The following is a 24,451-nucleotide window of genomic DNA, read 5'->3' as shown; positions in this document are numbered from 1 at the left end:
TGTAATATTTCAGTATTACTTTATATAGACCTGAAACAATGTTTCTACTTAATTCTCTAGGTGGCCCTCCAAAGCTTCCTTTTTATGAAGAACGAACTCAAGAAAGAGAGAATATTTTTCCAAGAGCTCTGCAACAGTAACATTTGGACTAATAAATGAACTGTTTTATATGCACAAGTGGTATTTGAATTTGGATATGAAAACAGCTATTCAATTCAGTTTGAATTGTACTGAAGTATTCACACTTGTTATGGAAGACTACAGAGGCCATTTAGTAGCTGGATCCTTTTAAAAAGTTGAATCTGTTTCATGTATTTGTTCCTAGCCTCTTACCCTTCCGTTAATCTGCTCTGGACGTTCTTTCTGATATATAATTCACTGTTTGAGAGCTTGAACATGCTAGTAAGACTAGCTCAAAAGAGTATCAGGATAAGCAGCCATGTACTGTCAACTTGTAGTGAGCCACATCATGTAGAAATGACTTTCCAAACCTGCTTGTCAACCAATGTGTCTAATAATGAGCCTTTAATGGATTATGAAGCCAGTATGGATCCACTGCAAAATGACAGTGCATGGAAACTAGTGGGATTCATGTGTTCTAGAGATAGAAGCAATCTAATTTTGAACTTTGGACTGAAGAAGAATTCACCACAGTCCTTCATAGGTTGTTCATTAATTTAAGAATATGTACCACGTTTCTGGTGTGGATTGACTGATTGGCAGGTCCTGATCTATATCTTGTTTATGTCCGAGTCCATCTTCCAAAAAGTCTGCTGTCATCTGCCAGGCTCTTCTGGCTTTCTGCATTCTCCCATCTTGTCAGTTGAGTTCCTCAATGATTTGTCAAATCAAACTGTGCAGCAGTTCTTTTAAAATGGTGCCTTCTAATGCAGAAAAATATTTATCTTGGATAGAGAAAGCAGATAGTAAGCAAGGATAGATCATTAAAGATAATCTGTGTTCATTTTATATAAAGGATTATAATGTGCTTTAACTGCACAATAGTTTAACTAAGCTTTCAAAAGTCCTGATACCATACAACAGGTGCTGTTGGCCACTTAATAGAACAAAGACATTTTGGTGCTATTTTGTCTGTGTATTTAGATTGTTCTTTAATATAGGACTAAGAAATTATAAAGAAATAATGTTCTCTATTTTAATATTCTGAGTTAACCAGACTAAAAGGTTTGAGTGCTTTTTTATACCTCTTTTCTGGTTCAGAGTTACAAAACCTGTTTAGTAACCTCTTGACTATATCAAAAGTGCACTTACTAAAGGGTGTCAGGGCCATGAGCTGATTAGACCTGGTAGTACGTGCTGTTCCAGGTCTTGTGTTCACACTACCATTCACATACTGTAACAAACAGCAACTCTGCAAGAGAAGTTTTTGTGTTAGAAGAGCCAAAGTGACAATAATTGATGACAACCTATGATTTTTAAAGATGACGTCTGTTGTTGTTGCGGTTGGATAATGTGTAGATGAAGTCACAGTTTTACTCCATGGTTCACCTCAGGTCTTAAAGATATCGGCAGTCATTAACTGTCCGGTTTAATTCAAACTGTGATCTATTGGAAGCAATACAGGTTTGGTACGTATTCTTAAAAATTCATGGAAGTATTATTGTTGTTATTCATCACTTTATAGGTATCAAAATTCATGCTAAACACAGTAAAGATACTTGTGAATGTGTCAAAATTAATTAACCAACCGTGCCTTCAGCCAGAAGATCACAGGGGCTGGTGTTGATCCTTTGTCATTTCTTCTTTAGAGCTCTATGAATGTCTCTGGAAAGTTTACTTAGTGTAAATGTAACAAAATTGTTGTTGTCCCAAAACTGGTCAGATGTGTGTGGCTATCAGTAGGGCTTTACCGTCAGCTGTGACATTTTAAATGTTCTTTTGGAGTTGGCAATGGCCTGGGTCTGATCCTACAATTATGTGAATTAGGAGCAATTTAAATGTATTGGAACTGATAAGGTATATATCATGTGAGAAGATTAGATACAATCTTAGCAACTGCTGGAGAAGAACGACCTAAGTTAAGCAATTGACATATTTTGATCTCAACTGTGTATTTACTGTGGAGTCAAAATACAAGTGTTGCATTATAATCAAGATTTTTTGGAGAATCATGGAGTAAATTAGGTTGTAACAGACTTGTGGAGGTCTGTTTAAAGAGAAGCCTGGTCAACTTCAAAGTTAAATGGTGCTGCTCAGAAATTCTGAGATCTGAAGATCTCCAAGGATGGGAGATCCCACTACCTCTTTCAGCCCCTGTCCCAGTGAAAATTTCATGCTCACAATTGTTTTTCCTAGTTTCTAATCAAAATTTCCTGAAATTTAACTCTGGTCCACCACTTCTTATCCTTTCAGTGTGCATTTCTGGGAAGTGTGTGGTTTCATCTCATCTACAGTCCCCACAGGGTAGTTGAAGACTGCAGTAATACCTCCCCGTGGTCTTGTCTTCTGAAGACTGAGCAAATCCTGATCCCTCAGACCCACCTGTCCGAGCCCCAGTTTACCTCAGTGACCTTCCACCAGCCCCATTCCAGTAAGCTGGACATTTCATTTTAGGGAAAGATGTCTGGTGTCTGGTATGGTTATTCAGCAGCTTATGCATAATCCTGAGAGCTTACATTTTGCTGTTTAAGAGCAGTTTATAAAATGTAGTCTTTTTTTTTTTTTTAACCTGTGTATACTGATATGTGATTAGAGCAGCTAATCAAAGGGGAAACCTTTCTCAAGCCATATTATTTACACCTGTGTGTACTTGTTTACATTTTCCACAGTACCTTGATAGTAGAGCTGTAAATACATAGTGTAAAGGAAATAAAAAATGTTGTATTAAGTATTTTTAAAGAATGTCACAATTTTGGGTACATGATGAAACATATTTTAAGTAACTGATACTGTGCCAGTGAATTAGAGGCTCAAGTAGATTTGCCTGGGAAATATTTCAGTAAACTTTCTTTGAATTGGAAAATGCCAATTCATACAAAACTATTAACATGCAGTAGTCTTTTTTTTTTTTTTTTTTTAATTCCTTCCTCCTCCAAAATGCTACTTAGCTTCTTTATGTTAATGCCTTGGGGAAAGAAGTTCACTGAAGTGCTGTTAAACAGATCATTTGGGGCTCAATATGAATTTTTATTCCAAAACTGAAGTGCAATCATATAAAAGTAAAAATCAAAATTAAATATTTAAAAAATATGAATTTTGATGGCAATAGATTTGAATGTCTCCTCTTGGCTCTCTATTTGTGAAGGATTTCACTTTTTTCACAAGGCAGGGAAAATGTTTACAGGATGTTGTTTTCTAGAGGAGCCAAAACTTTACATCATTAGCTATTAATTAAGGAAGTTTACTTGCTTGTGATGTCATTAATATGTTTTGGTTCTGCTCCTTACTGGAGATTAACGGATTTACCTAATTCTATGCCTACAAAATAGTCTTTATTAGACTGTATGGACTTTTTTGATGGAAAAAACTACTAAATCACCTTTTCCATAGATTAGTTTTCTGGCAAGTGAGTTTAATTACTGCTAAAATAATATAACTCTGTTTATTTGCTTTGTCAGGTTCCAGTGAAAAACTGTCAGGCTGATACTGTCCTGAGCATAGCACTGGAGCTTGTTGAAAATGAAAGTGAAAACTTCAGTGAAAATCGGTTTTATGCTTAAATTTATATTCATCTTCCACTTGGTAAATGCCTTTCTTGGGTCTTCATTTCCCAGAAGGCTGAAGATAATGACGCTTTCTTGAAAAGAGCACTCTGTGGATTTCACTGTAACACGCTTGCATGCACAGATAACTTCTTTCAGAAGGACATTTCAATTATTTTGACCATGCAGTTTCTGTGCCAAATCCCACCCTCTTACCTTGTTGTGTATTCCAGATAACTTCACTTTAAGACTGAAAATGAGTTGAGTGTAACTCAGTGGGTCCAGACAAATCTTACTAAATGTGAATTCATGAAACCAGAACAACGTGTTTTAAGTTAGACTTCAGTATTTATAACACTATCCTCATAGGAAAACAATCAGAACTTTAAAAATTCCCCGCTTCCCCTGCCAAAAATTATTATTCTACTTTTATCCTTTTTATGTTGAAGAACCATAGCTATTAAAGTTTGCCCAGATTTCTTGCCAACCATATTATTTTGATTGGCTGCAGATTTCTGTTTGTATAAGTAATAACCATCATAGTATCAGGAGTTGCCAATGGGACAAAGATGGAAATTATACCTTTATGTCCTTCCCAGAACAGCCAAAGACACGTTTTGGAGCCATCGTGGCTTCAGAATGTTGATCTAACAGTGACAAATCACAGCATGTCTGTTAGAATGTAGCTTCTTATCAGAGAAATGAAAAGCTTAGGAAGAGTCTTTGAGAGAACTGGTGAACCAAGAAACCTCCATCCTCCCATGCCTCTATTATTTTGTAAAAAAACCCAAAACTTTAGGCCAGAAACCTAGTCAGTCTGCAGCTCTTGAAGGACTTTTTCTGCCCATTGACCTGTGGCTGACTGCAACAGTTCTGTGCATGAGCTGCAACTATGCACAGTAATTGTTTTGTAGGGGCAAGGCTTTAAATTCTAATACTGTGTAAGGCAATTTCCAACTGTAAACAATGACTCTCAGACTTGTAGAGCATAAATTGTTTATTCTGTACCTTTTATTGCTTTTAATAAGGACTTGCATAGCAATATTATTTCTTTGTGAATTTGTAACTTCCCTTCAAAGACTATGTGGGATGTATCTCAAAATTGTATTGTACTTTGTTGTACACGTATCATAGTGAAAGGATGCTAATTTTTTATATAAACATCATTAAAACTTATCTTTGTTTTCTCCTTATTGATAGTCCTAACGCAGTAGGCTTATGTTGTGGGTGAAGCTTTATTCTGTTAAACTAATTCACATTCAGAACAAACACACTGAAATCACACCTGCTTTTAGTAGTTTGTATAGAATAAATAGCCTGCACATAAATAGGTTTATATATGATCCCTGACCAGAGCAACCTGTCCAGTGACTGAGCCTGATAAATAGAGGTTTCTGGCACTCAGGCTCCAGAGTATCAGAAATATTCAAAACACAGCATAAATCTTACTGGAAGAGGATGGTTATGAAGTGTAACGTTTCTGGAAGACTTGAACATGGAGCTCTTTGAAGGCATTTGAAACCACACACCTGCAGGCTTCCATCAGCCTTCTTGGACACCTCCCAGAGCCTAATACTTGCCAAACAAATAGCCCAGTTCACCTTAGGGGTATTGTCTTCTCACATTGGCAGGAGCTAAAGGAACATATGTGCCGGTTTAATGCCAAATAGTGGAATAATTGTGTGCTGGTTAATTGGAAGTAGCATGCTAAATTGAATTAAAAATGTGTAACAAAGGGGGGACAGTGTATCAAGCTGTCAGAGCAAAAGTGGACAGATATGGCTAGCTAGTGTCTGGGATAGCAGCTCTACAGACTTGGACTTAGTTTTACATTTTAGAGCAAACACTTTTAAATTGAGCTATGTAGTACTGCAGGACTTGATCAGATGTCATTTACTTCATTGTTCATATGGTCATCAACAAGGAGTAGAATAATGAATTTTGTTAATTTGGTTTGTCATTTTAACATGCATTATAAAGATAGCTCTATAATCACTGCAACTTAATTTATTTACTAGAAGCAGTATTTAAAATTTTCCAAAAAATTGTAGGAGTTATTGCGCTAATATTTCAATCCCAATGATTACCATTAAGAAGTTCAAAAAGTGCACGTAGTGGGTTAATAATCTCAACCTGTGCAGAGTTAGCATTGGTCTATGTCTTAAACCTTTAAAAAAGTCATCTCTGTGCAGTACTTGAAAAGGTCACATATGCCTTCAATAGATGCATGGCACTGGAATAAGGGTGATCTTGTGATCATGACCCAGGAAGCACTGCTCCATGGTATTGTCCCCTCACCATCTTCAGATAACGTTAAAACAGTCTGTAGCCAGCGTTACTTATCTTTTATTTCAGTCAGCACTAAAAGTTAACAGGGTGCTATTACAGTATTCTGCATGTACACAGTAAAAAAAAAAAAAAACTATCCAAAGCCCACATATGATTTAAAAATTACTTAAAAGTTCTGTATGATAAGGCACTGCTTTGTTGATTTCTCCAAGCGTGGTAGTTTTAAAAAAATACATCTTAGTTGAGTTGTTTTATATATGAATAAAGATGTCAGCAACTAGTCATCTAACTGTCCATGCCATTTGGCAGCATCTAGCTTCCTTTTCAGTAATAGCCCAATAAATCTTTATCTTTTAGTAAGCTGATGACAGGAAAACATCTTGAGAAGCTGCATGCGGTGCAGATATTATAGTTAATGTTTAAAATGCTTCATGCCATCATCTACTGTGTGTTTCTTGCAGTCCAGATGTAACATCTTGGCTTAAGGCACGTGATCGTATCTCCCTCTAGTGACTCCAAGGGCCTAATGGTAATTAAACTAATTAATTATTTTAAGGTCTGTGATTTCTTGATGATAGAGATTGAAGAGTTAGACTTGCTGCTCCTCACAGGTCAGATCTTAGCTATGTAATTAATATAGTCAAGTATAACCTACTAGCATCAGTTGGAGACCAAAGCAAGGTGATGGTTCTGCCCCAGGACTGCCATGTTTATCCACAATAGATGAGATCCATCTCTGCTCATGTGGCCTTAATGCTTGCACAGACCTCTTACCAAATATAATTTAAAATTTGCAGCCTTCCAATTTGCAGAAGTTTATGTACTTTGCACCAATGTTTTCTTTCTACTTACAAGTCCTTCTTAGTTCATCCAGAAAAATGAAGAAAACCTATTATGAAACTTCAAGGGTAGTCTCATCTGCGTTCTCTGGAGATGGCACAGAGGTTTTCCAGCATGGGAGCACCAGAGTTAACCAAGCGCACATTCCCTGGTAAAGTGAAGCTGTATTTGGGGTGGAAATGCTCCATGTTCCCACTGCCTCTGCCTTGTTGTTCCAGTTCTCATTAACAAGAAACCGGCCTGTCATTTCTTTGTTATTTTGTAAATCTTAGCATGTTATAAATTACTTATAAAGTGACTTAATGAAAATTCTCTGTTTTTCGCAGCTGGAGCTTTTTTCAACCAGAAATCCAATGTTAAATGATTTATGTGTCCTGTAAGATAGGCGGTAGGATTCCTCGCTGTATGTCATTAACAAAGAATAAGATGAGTGCAAGCAGAGGCTGTGGGGGTAATTCCTGCCTGTTGGTTTGCTGGGTTTTTTTCCCTTTTGTATTTGACATTAATGTTGTGGTAGCCCTTGTGGATCTTGGCCTTGCACTACCAGGCATGTGAGGAGGCTGCTTTTAATTATTACTTTAACCTTAAGGGTATATATGAAGCACAGAACAGCGAGTCTAATAACATCACATTAAGTACAGGCTGTATTCCTGGGTAATGAGGGATGGGACTCCTGCAGGAGCAGCCTCACAATGAACCACTCTGGCCAGAGCATTGCTCTGCTCGAGCCTTTTTTGGGAGCCCTTCACCTTGTCAAAAGCAAGGGGCTTGAGCAGACACTTTGAAGGGCTATTAGAACTGTTCACAGTCACATTTAGCATGTTAAAATTTTTACAAGAACTAGTGAATTTGATCAGAAAATAGTTATTTTTGGCTGCCAACGTGGCAAAACCAGTTAAAATACAAACTCAAGAATGTGTTGAAAGGAGACAGTTTGCCAGCTCAGCTGTTGTTGTAGCAGTGTCTCCCCTCTGGTCCAATGGGAATCTTTTCTCCAAGATATGTTACTTAAAAAGTTAACATGGAAGTCAAATGCCTGAAAAGTCTTTATGTCTCGAAAAGAGGGTTGGTGGGCATATGTTTCGTTTGCTATTTCATTGCAAACCCTTCTGCTGTGGGATTTCCCTGCCCTGGGAAGCTTTGCAGATTAATTCGGTAGTCCAGTGTCACTGATTGGATAACGGGTTATCTACAAGGGATAATGGAGATTCTTGACTTGGGGGCAGCACACTGAACCCTTTAAATCCATCTTTTTAACTCTAAAAAATTGAGTATAACATCATGGTGAACTTGCAGTTAATTTTCTCGCACTTTAAAAAATTAAAAACGCAGCTCTCCTCTCCTCTCCTCTCCTCTCCTCTCCTCTCCTCTCCTCTCCTCTCCTCTCCTCTCCTCTCCTCTCCTCTCCTCTCCTCTCCTCTCCTCTCCTCTCCTCTCCTCTCCTCTCCTCTCCTCTCCTCTCCTCTCCTCTCCTCTCCTCTCCTCTCCTCTCCTCTCCTCTCCTCTCCTCTCCTCTCCTCTCCTCTCCTCTCCTCTCCTCTCCTCTCCTCTCCTCTCCTCTCCTCTCCTCGCAGTGCTACTCCCATGGATACAGCTTCCTCTGCTACCACACAGGGTCCTCTAGAGAGCAAGAGAAAAATCTTGGTCTGTAAGGATTTGGGACAGAATGATTTCTCCTAAATGTCACAGAGATAAAAGTCCATTTTAATACATATCTCAGTAAGTGCTTGTGCAAGGAGAAAAGAGCCCCTGAGCACTTCAGGAATTGAAAATGGGACAAATGCGTAGCGCCTGTTATCTTAAGTATATAAATGGTGCTTCAGTGTCCTGCACTACAGCTATCACGTGATAAGCGTGTGCCAAGTCATGGGAGATGTGAAAAATATTGCACCTGATAAATGAATGTTTTATTTTGAGTATGCATGAAGGAGGATGTTGAAAACCGGGTTTCTTCCCGACTCTGCTGCCAGGAATACAAAGCACCACACAGGAGACTTTGAAGGTCCCTCTGGGAAAAATGCCATTACCAACTCAACTATGCTGTGTTGTCCAAGTTGCCCTGAAGGAATCTCTGCCAGAAACACCTGTTAACAATAAGGACTTGTTAATGTTTCACAATTATTTTCCCAAGTATGGTATTGCTACACCAGTCCCCAGTGCTAGAAATTTTGGCAAACGTTAAATACACATGATACCTGTGAAAACCTCTGGTCTGCCTGCATCTGCAAACAGCAAGATAAAGCTGCATCTGCACGTCTGGTGAGGGCTCAGTGGAGCCGAGCTTGCGCTCAGCAGGGAGGGATTCATGGGGTGTATTGGGCAGATCTTTGGGAACGAGCATTACGGAAGAGAAGGTTGTCCATGAGTGAAAAATAACTTACTCCAGTGCCTCCTTAGCATGGTATTGAAAGTCTTATTTGTTATTGAGTTGTTTGCCCAGTCTTGTGGTTTTTTAGTTTTTAACTTACCCTTTTTCAGTCCCAAAACTGGCCTGCTTTGTTAGAGATGAAAATATCTCAGGCTTTTGCTTTTCCTGCCATTCCCCTGACACAGGGCACACCTGACATCATGTAGCATTTCATGACTATAACTTTTTCAAAGAAAATCAGCGTAAGTAGCTTTTGTGGAAGAAAGCTAAGCAGCAAACCATTCCTGGCACGTCCTAACATGTCAGTACAGAGACTGCAAAAGGGAAAGGAGAAGAGCTACATTTGTGGCCAGTCAGGAGGATTTCTTGTATTTTTGCCCCATCCCTCTGAAGATGCTTTTTCAGCAGCAGCTTCTGTTAAGACCAGACAGAAATTCATGATTTATCAGAGATGTGTGGATCTCTACTTCAAGACATATTTACAGAGCTCTTGACAGGCGTGGTAGACTTCACCTTGTGAAAGTCAAGGCTAACCAGGCTGTGTACCTTTGCAACCAAAGAAAAACCATGAATTGCAGCTTCTCTGCCTGATATCAAGGCAACATTGAGGCTTGTTTTGATAGTTTCTCCACCCCAAGTGAGGCAACTGCAAAACTAGCACAACACATTCGATATACCTGCCTCATACTGCTGGATTTTAAAGACTGGGCCTATGCCTTGGATATCAAAAAGCGACACTGGATTTTGAAGTTTTGCTGAGAGCTAATCTTCATTCTTGAACTTTTTGATGCATGTTTTCAGTGTGTTTGTAAATTTACATATCTGCTTAAATCTCATCTGCTTGGTACAGGCTATATGCAAGCTATTTGACAACATATATTTCCAATTAGTGAGAGATTGCTAAGTGACATGGGTCCCAAGGAATGGTTTGCATTGGTGGTGCAATGCTTCCAGATTCTCATGTGTTGAGCATCACATCCATTGCTCACCAAAGTTATTCACAGACTGTCATGACAGAGACTGATTCATTTTGCTTGGGTTTTCCACAGGAATAGATAGATTCAAACCTGCTGAGAACAGGAGCGAGCTGGAGCTTGTGTCTCTTACACCCTGGTAAGAGCTTTAATCACCAAGTGATTTGATAAGGTAAACAGCATTTATGGTTATCTTCCCACAGGCTTATAAATATTGCTTTAACGTTTGTTTATTTTTAACTGGAATGAGTGTATTTGTATTTTGCACAATTTTTCAGCCTTAAAAAATATCTGAGTGACTCAGTAGGTGGCACCCTTTCTATTCCTTAATTTTCCACCAAATGTCAAAAATAAGTTGGAGCTGGAGCTTGTGTGTGCATGAAACAAGTTCAGTAAAAATGTAAATGCATATTTGTCTCCTTAATTGAATATACTATATTGAGAAATCATTACTGTCAGGGCACACTTGGGTTTATACAAACGCTTAAGTAAAGAAAATATATAAACCTAGATTGACTTGAACAATTTGAATGTGATAGTGGACATCTGTGTTCAATAATGTTACTTTGGTAAGCGGTGTTTAATATTTCATGTCAAAGCAAGGAGAGTAATAGAATGGGGTATTTTCTGAATTCTTAGATTGCTGAAGTTTATGGCATGGGGTAACATATAATCTGTCCTTTGTCAAGCTCACCAGAAAGAGCCCTACTGCAGCTGAAGATGTAAAGTGCTCTAATATATACGTTTCTAGACCTCTCCCTGTTTAAGGAATTAATCTTGGAAGGTGCTGAGTGCCCTGAAGTGCCAGTGAAGTCAGTGGGATTTGAAGTTTCTCACAGCTCAGTGGACGGGGATCCTTAAAGGGTCTAATTACCCTCCTCCAGTCCCCGGCCAGGAAAGCCCTTAAGCGCTGCTTAACTTTTAGTACGTGAAGAGTTCTATTGAAATCAGCATTACTAGAGCTGCTGAGATAGCGTCCAGAGGTCCAGCTCATGACTCCACCATCTTATAAAATAAAAACTGTTCCCTGACCTTGGGAATTTAAGATCTGGTTGTGAAAAGGTGAAAAAGAGGGAGCAAGCTCCTTACCAAGGGGCAGATCTGCCAGTGAGGGCTGAGCCCAGAGTGTCCCCAGAGCCTTCTCTGTTGGAGTTTGGGTGGTGGAGGGGAGGAGGCCTCCTTTGCTCCAAGTGAAGTCTATGAACAACTACATCACCAGCTTGAGGACTGTGTTTGCCTTCAGAAAGTTCAAAGGAAGAGAAATGTTTCTAAGTGTCTTCCAAGTCTGTTATTAATGAACAATTGCATTGATGATTTTGGATGGATATGCACAGAGTAATTCATTTACAAACAAATCTTCCTTTTGTATTTCCCCCTCAAACCCAAATCTTTTGAATTTGAGTTTTAGGTGAAATTCTGTAGTGGAAGTGGCCAAAAGAAACATGCTTTCCTGAGCCTTATGCTGAATGTCTGTCTGGATGTTTTCATTTTAACTGCAGCTTGGGAAAAATGGTGCTAGTATCATTTTAAAGCTGAAACTGTTCTTCCCCTGTGTTCAAATAGCATTATAAATGTTTGCTCAAAAGAGGCATATTTATTCATCTAGCCTCTGAGAGAACACTGTGTGCATAGGTAGTAATAAAAATGTATTAAGGAGTGAGAGAGATTCCCCTGGTAAATGGCTTTTCTCTTGACCTCCTCTTAAGCATCTTACTGGGGCTGCTGCTGCCTCTCTGAGGAAGAATGTTTGCACTGGGAAGGAAGAATTTTTGAAGTTGTAGTGTTACAAACAGTGAGCAAATAAGTGTGAGCTGGAAAAAGGGTCTTATGAATAAGACGTGGCATGCAAAGCAGTCACATACAATGAATGTTGCCCCTGACATGCTATACAATTTCTTAAAAGGTAGATGATCTATGCAACTGTTTTCCATAGCATTATCTTTTTTCTCATGAGAGACTTTTTTTGGTGTGACTATTCACTACTTCCATGTTTGATATTCCGATGTTGATTAGATAACCAATATCTGACCATGCAGCTTGTCTGATACATGACATTATTTCCTCTGATTACCAGCACAAGTATTTGTGTTTGCAAAAATAATTTCTAGTAACTCTTTTGCATGAGACAATGGAATTGGTTTTCTGTTAATTTGGTTCATTGAAATGTTTGTGGAAAGGAAATGCAAAACAGGAAGGATGATAGCAGAAAGAAATCAATCAGGCTGTTTATACGAATGTGGGCAGGACTTCCCTGCTTTGCTCACTCAACTATCTCTCCTATCCAATTAAATGTGCACCTGGCAGCTGTCAAACTAAAAGACTCAGTTCACCATAGAAGGTAGAGGTGTAAAACACCTGCTTGGATCATCTTCTGTCCAGTGTAGAGCCATTTCCATGCAGGACGTAAGTCATCCCTAAATTCTGCAGCTGACATGCTGTACATAGGCTCCACTGGCAACATCCTGTCCAGCGCTGCACTTCATAAATCAGGGTTAGACCTAGTAAGTCGGCAAAGAAGGGCAGTTACCAACGGCATATCTCTCTTCCCAACAGCTTTCTTATGTTCCGAGGAATCAGTGGCATGTCAGAAATGATACTTTTACTCAAACACTAAATATTATCTTGATAGTGCGGTTACTTGCCAAGCAAGAACATAAGCAAACAGTCAGGTCTTCACTGGGGACTTGAGCAATCACCTTCCATGGCCAACATTCCTCCCAGCTGTTTACGCTTCCATCATAGGGTCATTGCTGTTGTTATCAATAGCTGATGTTATTACTGCTCTATTACTATGTCCTTTTATCATTTCTGGGTGGGAGGATGAGTTAAATGATGAATCTGTACATATTTGTCACGATAGGAGCCTCTGGAACTCCATGTTTCTGTGGAAACCTGGCCCTGATTTAGCTGAACTGACTTTAATATCTGGCCCCATAGTGGGTGCTGAGCAGTCAGAAAAGCAAAATAAGCTGTTGCTGAGCTCTGCTTAGATATCTGCTCCCAGGTGTATAAGCGTTTGTTTGTTCTTACATTTAAGAGATCTAGAAAAACTGCACAAAACACAAAATAGTACAAATAGTTTTGCAAGCACTAATCTTCACTGTATGATCTAAGGTGGATATGTATTATTTCCATTATTTTTTAGGCAAGATTAAATTGCAAGAGGCCAAAAAAGAAGGATACCTCCCCATCTCAGCCAAGATCATTAGTTTGGAATACGTGTAGTGTCAAAACAATACCAGATGCACAATGTCACCACATGTACCCATTTTTTAGCCCATTCTGGACTGAAAAAAACAGAAGCTGATGACTCCAGTAGGCTGTGGTGGACTTTACACATCAGGCTGCAGCAGCCGGTGTCCTACTCCTACTTATGGTCCATTGGCCCACTGAACTGAGTGCAGGTAAGATTGGACAATGTGGGATTATTTCTGCCTTACGTGGTGAAGCAGTGAGTATTTTGAGCAGAAGTCTCTTGGGTACTAATCAGAAATGAGGCATCCTCCCCTCGTTTAGACACAGGTTGGAAGTAAGCTCTGATGAAGGGTTGCTGCATCACTTTCTGAAAAAGAACACAGCACGATACCATTGTATGTGTCTTCTTGGGCCCTGAGATAAAGTTTTTGAAAGTTCTTCTGAAATATCTGTAACATATGGTGACATTTTCAAATATTCACCATGCTGGAGAGTCTGGGCTGTAATGCTACACTGCAGTGACACTGGGGAAATAGTCCAAGTCTGGTTTACAGAGCAAAGATTAAATAATGTTGTCCAAATTTTAACAAGGATATCACAGTGGGCCTGGGAAAACTTCAGTCATGAGGGTCTGTAAAGGAATGACTTTGAGGTATTGTTAATTAAATGACTGCTGTGTTTTTACCTCCCATAAAAACCTTTACCTCCCATAAAAGCTTTTTAGCTTGACAATGCATTAGGCAGAAATCCTGCGCGGTGTCTGCCTGCTCTTGAGTGAGTGCCTTGTGTTGCTCTTGGAGCTGTGCAGGCAGACACAGCTCTGGTGCCAGTGCCCCAACCTGCATCTGGCTGGAAGGAGCCTGAAATGCTCCTACTAGAGCCTGCTCAACACAAGGCATTTGGTCACCAGTGACACAATGGCAGTAACCTCCTGGCTGATGAACACAGTGCAGCGAGATGGGAAGGGCATGAAAAAGTTCAGATTGCCATGAGTGAGAAGCAATGCAACATCCGTATTGCCTCTCTTGTTCTTGGCATTGCAACAATGCATAGTTTTTTGTTGTCTCTGGAACCACTCAGGCCTGTAATGAATGGAGTACCAGTGATTGGAAACGTTCCTGTTAAGCGGATGTTTCCATTACTTTGTTTTCCTCATAAAGCCTCGTAATGGTTTTTTCAAGTGTCAGCAAAAGGGCTGAAGCATCTCGTGATCTTGTAGATTACACGTCCATGTGGACCAGTCCAGGCACTATGTGGAATTTTCAACACAATATTCACTTGTTCTTCAAACTCTCAATGTTTTGATTATTTCATTTTGCTGGTACTAAGAAGGGAAGACTTCCAAGGTCTACATTTATGAAAGTGATCACAGACAGTAATTCTGTTCGCAAACACGATACGTAAAGCTGATTTTCAGAAAAGATGAGGTCACCCTTTTCTCCATGATTCCAGGCAAAGTTATGGGAGTCTGATATCTCTGAAGAACTGAATAAACTAGTGGCCACCCTTTAAAATATCAGTGGGATGTTTAGAATTGGTTAGGATACTTCAGTTAAAATAAAAGTTGAGAAAGTCACTTGTCAACACCAAAGCTCTGTGGAGGATCAGATGAACTTAAGAGCGTACCTTCCACTGTCTCCACTTCTTAGTCTGTGATTTACCTAAATCACAAGAATGCTCCTGCTTTAAATAGCCCAGTGGTCAGGAAAGCTCACATGTGCGAGAACTGAATGCATCTGAGAAGAGTTTTGGTCTTGAATTTCCCACACACAAAGACCTAAATCCCAGGATACCAGCAAGATAGAAACAATCGTCAGGCATGTATCTTGTTTGGGAAGAGGCGGGGGGTGGAGGGGAAGAGGAAGAGGGGAGGGAGGGCCAGTGTGAGGGTTGGGGGTGAAGGGAAGGAGAGAAAAAGGGAGAGAAAAGAATTTGGCTTCATCCCAGTGTAGAAACCTTTTCCCATCTCAGTTTAGCTGAAAAAAAGAGCCAAGACTAGCAGCCAATGCCTTAGTAACATAGGGACCTTGTTCAGCGAACTATTTAATCCTGTACTTAAGTGTACCTATGGATATGGTTTATGTTCAAACTTGCATGTTTTGCAGGATTAAGATGGCTTTAGATGGAAACTTGAAGACCTGGAGAAGGAAGTCTTTATTTCTGATCCTTTGGTCTTTACTCGGGCAGGTTGCTTAGTGGCCAATGAAAAATCTGGTAAGTACTGTAAGCAGAGTGCAGCTTACACACCCTCCCCCAAGCAACGATAACTGGTTGAGGTTTGGGTTCAGTATTCACCTACCCGTTGTTTTCTTATGTCTGTAAAATGTGGTACAGATTGGATCACAGTATTTCAGTCTCTGAGCACCTCATGTCAAGCCCAAACAGAGAGGCCATGCTCACAACGTTACTCTGAAGAAGACCCTAATGTCATTCCTACTGTGAGCAGCAAATACGGGTGCTTAGTGGGAGGACATACATGTCACCTCATCCACTTCAGCAGAAAGGTGTAGGCCAAAGGAAATCAGGAAGCTCAGAAAAGGGACCATGGGAGTTTGCTTATTGTTTAGGTTGGTAGCCTGAAGAAGAGCAATATAAAAGAGAGATATCCTGAATCTACTTCTATGCAGTAGAGAAAGCCCATGCTCCTGTGCTTCCAGACATTAGCTGCATTTTCATGAGCTCGCAGAAGTGCAGGGTTGGCTGGAACCTTGAGAGGTCACACAGTCAGGCTGCTGCACCGATGATGAGACAGCCCCTGACATGTTTCCCTCCCTGCACAGTTATTGAAAACCTTTTCCTAAGGGACTCACTAACATCGTTCTTTTCATGAAGTGCTACGTGACCTTTGCAGTTGGGAAGCTTTCCCTAACATCCAAGCCACACCATCTCTGCTGCAAATGCAGGCAATTTCTTTCCCCATGGGACACAGGGTTGTTCATTACCCTTTTAAAACCACAGTCTGTGCATTGGGAGATAACTATCACATCTCCCATGTGAAAATAAGCACATTTTTAATTCTCCTCAGGCTTATATATATATACATATATGTATAATGGTACTTTGGTCCCATTTTTCTCCTGAGTGCAGTTGTTTCTAAGGCTGCAGGACACTCATTTCCACTCAGCAATTCCCTCCCTGGAACTGTGCCCTGCTTCCAGACCCCTGTCCCATCCACTGCTCAATTCCTGCTGGTCACCCTCATGGCTATGCATCAAATGGCTATGAGCTCCTTCCCTCAGGTCATTTTTCTCAGCTTTGTTGGACCGAGTTGAACAGGGGCTCTCAAAGTCTGCCCCAAGTCTTAAGTCCAACGTCAAGAGGTGCTGGAGGACCTGAAAACCCTGGTGGCCACACGGAGTGACCCATTATCTGGCAACCCCCGTGCAGGTATAATGGCATCATTGTTCAAAAAGGAAATATTTTGGCAATCAGGCATGACTCTGCCCCACAGGATCATAGGACTGATTTAATATTTTAAACTATGAAACATGGCTTTTAACAGTTTCTGCAGGGTGCAAGGCCACTTACAAGATAGCGCTGTATTAGTCACTACCATGGGCCACCTTCTGAATATTATAAACCTTAATTTACTTTTTTTATAATCTGAATGGACTTTTTAAGTATATCTAAGGGAATTGGAGTGAGGAGAAACATTGCTTAATTCAGCCACTGCGTCCTTAAAGCCAGATTGGAAACATGGAAACCATATGTGAGCTTTTAGCTAATAAAATAAAATGCCAAAATATGGTGGCTGAAGCTATTGCACCCAAAATATAATTGCACATATGCTCATTTACTCACTTATAATCAAAACATTAAAAGAAAAAAAAATCTTTGATACTCAGACTAGGTGTAACTGTTGGACTAAGTTATTTTACAAAATTATTTTACATGGAAAGAATGTGCATAGGGTTTTCTAATGGCAATATGAAAAGCAAACTGTATAAATATAGCCACACACAGCACCAATTGATAATGTTTCACCTGAACACAAAAAGGTCCTTAAAATTCTTTAGCAGGCCAAATTTATATTCATTTTACTATAATCTCACTTTTAGATGTCTCCAGACTACATATTAATGGTAAATATGGGGTTTTTTATGCTGAGCATTGGTTTTCTTAGCGGTAGATTCATTTTTTCGCTATTACAAGTCCTAAAGAGATATCTATCCCAGCTAAAGACGCCAGAACTGAAATCATCCCTTTGCTTAAACACTTCATCCCTCATGTCCTGACTGTCTCTAGAACATTACTTTTAGCTGGTTTTAGTCTCTCTTCAATCCAAGTCTTACCGTCCCAGAACTGATTGGAAGCTCACAGAGATGTTGAAAATGAGCTGCTTAAAGGTCAGAGCCAACCCTGCTCCTCGTTCAGAGGTTGAGAACCATACAGCCCTTTATCTCCCTTTTTTCCCTGTGATATCAGTTACATGAATTCAAGGAATCTCGGCTCAGCTTGGGCAGCTGAAAAGGGTTTTGCAGTACGCAGTCCCTTGGTAGATGCATGCTGAAAGCCACGCAGGGACGGATCAAGGAACACTTATTGCATCAATCTTGAACGTCGAAGTCTAGCACAAGGCTGGACTGCTGATGGGGCCACAATAAATTCCCTTTTCCTGTGGATTAGCTGTCAAGAGTGGGAAGTGAGAGAGGCAGCATTGCTCTCTCTGACCGATAGGCTACACTAAAACTGTCTGAGGGTAAACCTCAACCTAATGTGCAAGGAGATGCCACTGCCCAGCTGGAAATAGTGGGAGCAGCTCTTTTACTTTTGAGGCACTAACCTCCATGGCACTGCCCCAGGGTGCCCTTGCCATGGGCAGCTCGTGTCTGCTCCAGAGCACCAGACCCAAGGCAAAACCAAAGTTCTTTGAAATTAGACAAACTGACTGAAACATGCGTGACACACATGAAGAATTAGATTTTTCAATTGCCAGTGCTTTGTTTTTTCCAGAAACGGGAGAGAAGAGGGATAGAAAATATAATATGTCTTCGAAAAGGATGAGAGGAGAAAATTAATTAATAGGGGGGCAGTTGGATGGGAACTTGGGTTAAGTGCCTGGCTCTGCCACTGGCTTCTTTCGCAGCCATGGCCAACATCCATATTTCTTCCTCTCTCCAACCTTCACGTCTCTCCTGCCCCCATACGCCATCTGTAAAATAGCTCCCATCTGTAAAGTATTTCCATTGTTTGTCTTGAGAGCTTGATGGCTTTTGACTATGTGTAGCACATTGCACAACGGCCTCTGGATGCTATTTTATAAACAGCAAACATAAATAGAAGACTTTTAGGGAGACTAATAAAAAAACTTTAGGAATAATCTGTTTAAAGTGAATTTGAAAGTGAAAAGCTGATGTGCAGATGCAGTGCTGGGTTATCTTTAAGGCTGGCTAGCCAAGAACTCGGTCCTTGTTTATTTTCTTACATGGTAAGTTAGATAGGGAAAATGTTTTTGTAATTTTTTTAAAAAATTAAAAAATCAGATACAGCCAAAGGAATGAGTGAAGTCAGATCAAAGATGATAAATTGAGTCTGATGAGATGAAGAGTTTACCTATTTCAAATACTCAACTGAAGAAGTACAATTTTATAGAAAATTCTTTCTTTAACAAAAAAAAAAGGAGAGGAAGAAAAAAAAACAACTAAGAGAAATGAAAAGAAAAACATGCCATAGCCAATAAGTTGTGAAAAACTGTGGAGACTGGCACTTTCAAATGCTTGGCAGGTTATTAAGCCAATTTTTATTTAGTCCACTATAACTGTTGGAGGGTCTGTGATTCCCAACTGTTTCACATCAGAGAATGAAAACAACTATAGCCCAGCCAAGACCACATTGGTGACTGCCAGCCCCTTTATGTGCCAAACATGAAAGCAACAAGTCCAGATGCTTTGATCCCAGCATTTTTGGATTTAGCCCAGAATGTTTTTAACTCATGTTAGGACAACATACATTATAACTGGAAATCAATCAATAGCACTGTGACCTTCAAACGCAGTAAATGTTTGGAGTTAGTTTCTGAGCATGTAATCTAAATTGGGGATTGGAAGTTGGAAGCGATCCTAACCTAACAGAAAAAAAACCCATATAGTTTTAAAATCTGGAGTCTCAAGGAAGCAACAAATGAAGGTTTAATTATCTAGAGGAAGAGTATAAGGCATTGGAGATGCATCTGATGTGGAGGTCTGCAAAAGCCCAAGGAGCAAAGAAATGCCATCAAGCCATCCCACCCAGCATAACAGGGAAAGTATAAATGGGATGATATGGGAGAAATATATAGGGACCAGCCATTTCCCACTCTGGGCTGGGGATCATAAACTTGTTTCAGAGATGAAATGGTCTTTGGGTCGGTGCCACATCAAATGGATGCTAAAGCCTCCTATCAGTCACTGGTGGGAGTGCGCTGGCATCTGCCTTCAGCAGAACAATTTTTGGCCACTGCGGGTCTGCAGGGCAGCATGTGAGGATGAGGAGATGCTTGTGTGGAGTAAGCAAGCAAAATGCATCCATGCATCCCACAAAGGTTTATGGCCAGTGTCTACATCCTGGGAATTTCAAATCAAGTCCTGAGTCACCACCCTAAGGTGTGGTACTCCTTTGGCAAAGGTTGCAGGAGAAAAAAAAGAATATCCCTTAATTTATGGGAAATATAGCTGTAATACAGGTCAGGCTTTAGCTGGTCTTACAGACCAGCACTGTGATCCTTCTAACCTCTGCACTGCTGCTGCGTCAGTGGAGAAACACCTGATGTGCACTGATTTAAATCAGACCAAGGTCTGACCTCTATAGAGGAGGAGTGATTTCAAAAGGTAATTAAAATAATTTAATCTCTGTTTTCTTCTTTTGCAGTATGATTTAATTGTATTGCCACTAAATACCAGTCTAGACAAGGTCTTGTTAAAAGCTTTAAAATCCTGCACTAGTTTTACCTATTAGTGATTGTGAGTAGTTGCTGGCATGCTGCAGGCTGAGCTCACACAAAAGCTCTCTTACTACAACACTCCTGAAGTTATAAAACCCTATCATAAGGAATAAAAAAACAAATAAACCCCCTCTTATCCAGCTAGGAAAGCAAGTCCCTTTTGGCAAACATGAAATCCATACTGACACAAATTGTAAACTGTCAAATTGCTTTCTCAATACAACACGTATCCTGCGCCCAACCTAGTCATCACCTGCAGCTGCAGGGACACGGGGGTAGTAGCGATGCCAAAAGGACAGTGGTGGCTCACAGCTACAGCTCGCCCAGTGGGGGTTTGCAGGCAGTCCTGAGGACAAGGCTCAGCAGTTATGGTGGTTCATACCACAAATAAACTCCCTCGAGATTATATGATGTGAGGAACGGCTGAGAGAGCTGGGGTTGTTTAGCCTGGAGAAGAGGAGGCTGAGGGGAGACCTCATTGCTCTCTACAACTACCTGAAAGGAGGTTGTAGAGAGGAGGGTGCTGGCCTCTTCTCCCAAGTGACAGGGGACAGGACAAGAGGGAATGGCCTCAAGCTCCGCCAGGGGAGGTTTAGGCTGGACATTAGGAAAAAATTTTTCACAGAAAGGGTCATTAGGCACTGGAACAGGCTGCCCAGGGAGGTGGTTGATTCACCTTCCCTGGAGGTGTTTAAGGCACGGGTGGATGAGGTGCTGAGGGACATGGTTTAGTGTTTGATAGGAATGGTTGGACTCGATGATCCAGTGAGTCTCTTCCAACCTGGTGATTCTATGATTCTATGAGATGATGTAATGCAGGGAAGGAAGGCAACCTTCACATATTGTATGAGGAGGGAGGGAGCATCGGGCATGCTGTTTGGAGAGGAGACACCACACGCAGCCTGGAGGACAACTTGCAGGTGGGAAAACCTCTGTCATAGTGAACACAATGTGCAGGAGTAGGGTCTGGGAGTGGAGGAACACCCGAAAAGTCCTTCTGGTGTGCAGGCAGCACCAGCATCACCCACGTTGTGGGTGTGCAAGCCCCAAACCAATGTAAGCTGGGGCGGACTGCAGAGGGACTGCATTCCTTATGCTTGTGCTGATACTTCTCTTGCCTGCACCTCTCATTCTTCTACTTCTCTTGCCTGTACTCACTGCACCCTATATACACGGAGCAGCCAGTGTCGTTTCTCCTTTTCCAAGGCACCATATTCCTAGTGGCCTATTTTTTAAGAAGTGGGAAGATGCACCAAATGTTGCAGGGAACTCAAAACATTTTGTGTGATCCCCAGCCCTTCACTGTGCGTTTTGTCAATACTAAGAGAAAATAACACAGTGCTAGATAATTGCTGTTGTTTACCTGTCTAGGCTGATGACTTTCCCGTTTCATTTCCTCCTGTGTAATGTTATAGGGGGCATATATGAGATATTCAGTGAGGAGCGAAGCAGGGAAGTCTGCAGGAGTGTTTAGTGGGAGGTCAGGAATTTTTAAGAGGTAGTATTACAAGGCAGTGTTGTTTGGGTCATGTTTCTTGTAGACATCTTGTCAGAAATCTTTTTAAATAATACATTATAATCTCTTTATATATCGTATGAGCTTATTAAACTCAATCTTTAAACATAAACCTGAATCAGACAAGCTCAGAAACTAGAAAACAAAAAAAAAAAAATAAAGAGAAGTAAAACATATGCTGGCCAGAGTTTTAAAGACAGTAGCCATAGCACACCAGATTTTAATTAGCAGCTACCTGCAGTGGCAGTGGCCTGGGATGAAATGTTTTGATGGGCATAAATGTTTCTATAAAACAGTTTAAGCTTTCTTAGATCCTGTATCTTTTTTTTTTTTTTTAAATGTGCATTGTGGTTTTCCAGTATGTACATTTCACAGACTGGGATTTTGGGAAGACAGTAAGTCTTTGCTCTCTTTCTCTGTTTCCCCAGCAGTGAAATGAGGATCCTTAAAGTTTTTTTACTATGAAAGGCTCTTAGCTCTTCCAGAAATCCAGTATTTAATGACTGGGTAGACGTAGCAGTTGTGGTAGCAATTTTTGAAGGTATGATCATACCATAAATCCTGCTAACACTTGAACTGGGAGAATAATGCTGTGTGTAGTGATCCAGAATTCCTCTTTGAAATACTTCTTCTGAGCTATCTTTTGTCAAAAATATCCTTGAGTCCAAGCAGCAAAGGCCTTTTTTCAGAAATGCAGAGCAAAAAATTTAAATTCTCTCTCCCAAATACCTCCTGCGCTGCAGAGCCTCTGCTGACTTAACCAAGGCACCTTACAAACAAAATCCTTGGAGGTGACTTGGTGACCCAAACAATGCCTCTGCTGGGAGTCATTCATGGCAGAAGCTCAGCTCTGCTTTGGATGTGGGGCTCTTTGCTTTGGCATTGCCCTTTTGCTGTTGGATTGGTCAGAACTGCATGAAATCACAACAAAAAAAAATAGTGAAGGAGTCACTGATCTCACCTGGAGCCCCAAAGACACGGAGTGATAAGGTGAGTCCTGAAGAGCTTTTGAAGCAGGAAAAGGATACCCAGCACCATGCTCATCACTTGCTTACCAGCTGAGGCTGACCTCACAGCACTGAACGAGATGGGAAGTTAGGACCAACCCAACCTGTGAGCCATTTTCAGGACTTCATGGTAAGAGCTGAATGTCTCATAAAGTCTGGAAGAAAAATCCATATTCCTGAGCACAGCTCAGTTTATATGGGCTTGGGCGAAAAGGAGAGGTGTTGCATTTGTTGTCCTCTAAATAAATCCTGCCTCATCAACCTCAGATGCAGAGGACAGATCTTGTCCTGTCCTGATTTACACCCTATGCAGTTCAGTCTGGCCCAGCATTTCCAGCTGGCACCTAGTGTGGAGATAATATTCCCTGGGAATATTTACAGAGACATAAATCAGGGAGCCCCTTTCCAATGTAAATAGTACCAGAGTGATTTGACCTCGTGTACTAATTTCCTTTCTTAATCTGTAGCCTAATATGGCATTCTTGTTAAGTGCAGATTTCCCTCAAAGGTGCATTTTATCAAACATTTGATGGATGTTGGTGGAATGATCAGTCATGAATTGCCTGCCTCACGGTAAGGGTAAATGTGATTAAGGTAATTAAGTTGTAGACACTGTTACATATTAGAGATAGTAGCTATAGATTTTTATTATCTGTTGTGTCAGGTTTAATTGGTGGCTATTAGCGTCTCCTCAGATGTAAAAATACACAAAACTTTTTAATGGAAAATCTGATTGCATCTGGGGACATTTTCTCCCCCTGGTCAAAATTGCTTTTCTTCTCCATCACAGTGAATACTTGTATTCATCAGTACCACAACAGCTCCTGATCAAAAAACAACATTCTCTTGGCATTAGAAAACATTAGAAAGCCCAGGATGACAAGTGTGGCATGGACAAGACAGTACATGTGCTATCAAGTGACTAGGGGGTTTATTCTCTGCCTTGCTAATAATGTGTGTTTGAAGCTCTTATCATTTCTGCCTACTTTATTGTAAATTATACTGTATTTGTGTAGATCTGAACATATTGGCTCTTGTCTTATTTTTTGGATCTCTTGGTCTTCCTATAACACAAATAATATCTACAAGGATTACTACCTAGGGACACTGGGGATGTTTTATTTTACTTTATTTAAAAGTGAGGTCCAGATCCAGCCTTAGAACAAGTATTTCTGGCCCAGTCACAGTTTAGAGAATGGGAAAGGAAATGGTCGGATCAGTTAATTAACTATGGACTGGGCAAGATATGTTGACAGATCGTTATACCCCTGCTTTCAAAGCACATTGAGAATCTGCTGCTTCCAGCAACATGCTATGTGGGTGCCTTGTATTAACCTGGAGGGAGCATCCCAGCTGAACCACACAGATCATCAGCTTCAAATAACATGCTAGATTTATCCTCTGCAAATTCTCATCCGCATGTATAGATTCAGTCCAATGTTGTTAAGCTTGTGAAATTTGATGGGCTCACAGCACGAGGTAGTTTAGCTGCTGCTATGCGAGATTCCCATCTATGTTCGGGTTTATTGAAAATGTTATGTCCCATCTGTTTCTAGATGCTCCTTTCATGTTCCTCATCTCTTTAGGCTCTCTTTTCCAATGAGTTCGCTTGATCCATGTGGAGTTAATAAGCGATTTTGGTGTCTGAGTATATGCGTAAGGACCAAGATGTCTTGTTTCA

The 24,451-nt window shown here is 40.5% G+C and overlaps 1 protein-coding gene across 1 annotated transcript in view; it reads left to right on the top strand.

Moving 5' to 3' along the window:
- LOC138724579 (multiple epidermal growth factor-like domains protein 6) overlaps window positions 1–586 on the top strand; it is a 171,195-nt gene extending 170,609 nt beyond the window's left edge. Inside the window, 1 exon segment of the mRNA XM_069864675.1 lies at window positions 61–586. Coding sequence (XP_069720776.1) covers window positions 61–140 — 80 coding nt within the window. The 3' untranslated portion in view covers window positions 141–586.
- The last annotated feature ends 23,865 nt before the right edge of the window (window positions 587–24,451 follow it).

The sequence above is a fragment of the Phaenicophaeus curvirostris genome, chromosome 10, assembly GCF_032191515.1.
Source record: "Phaenicophaeus curvirostris isolate KB17595 chromosome 10, BPBGC_Pcur_1.0, whole genome shotgun sequence".
In the NCBI taxonomy this organism is placed as follows: domain Eukaryota; kingdom Metazoa; phylum Chordata; class Aves; order Cuculiformes; family Cuculidae; genus Phaenicophaeus; species Phaenicophaeus curvirostris.
This window is presented reverse-complemented; position numbering and strand designations above follow the sequence as displayed.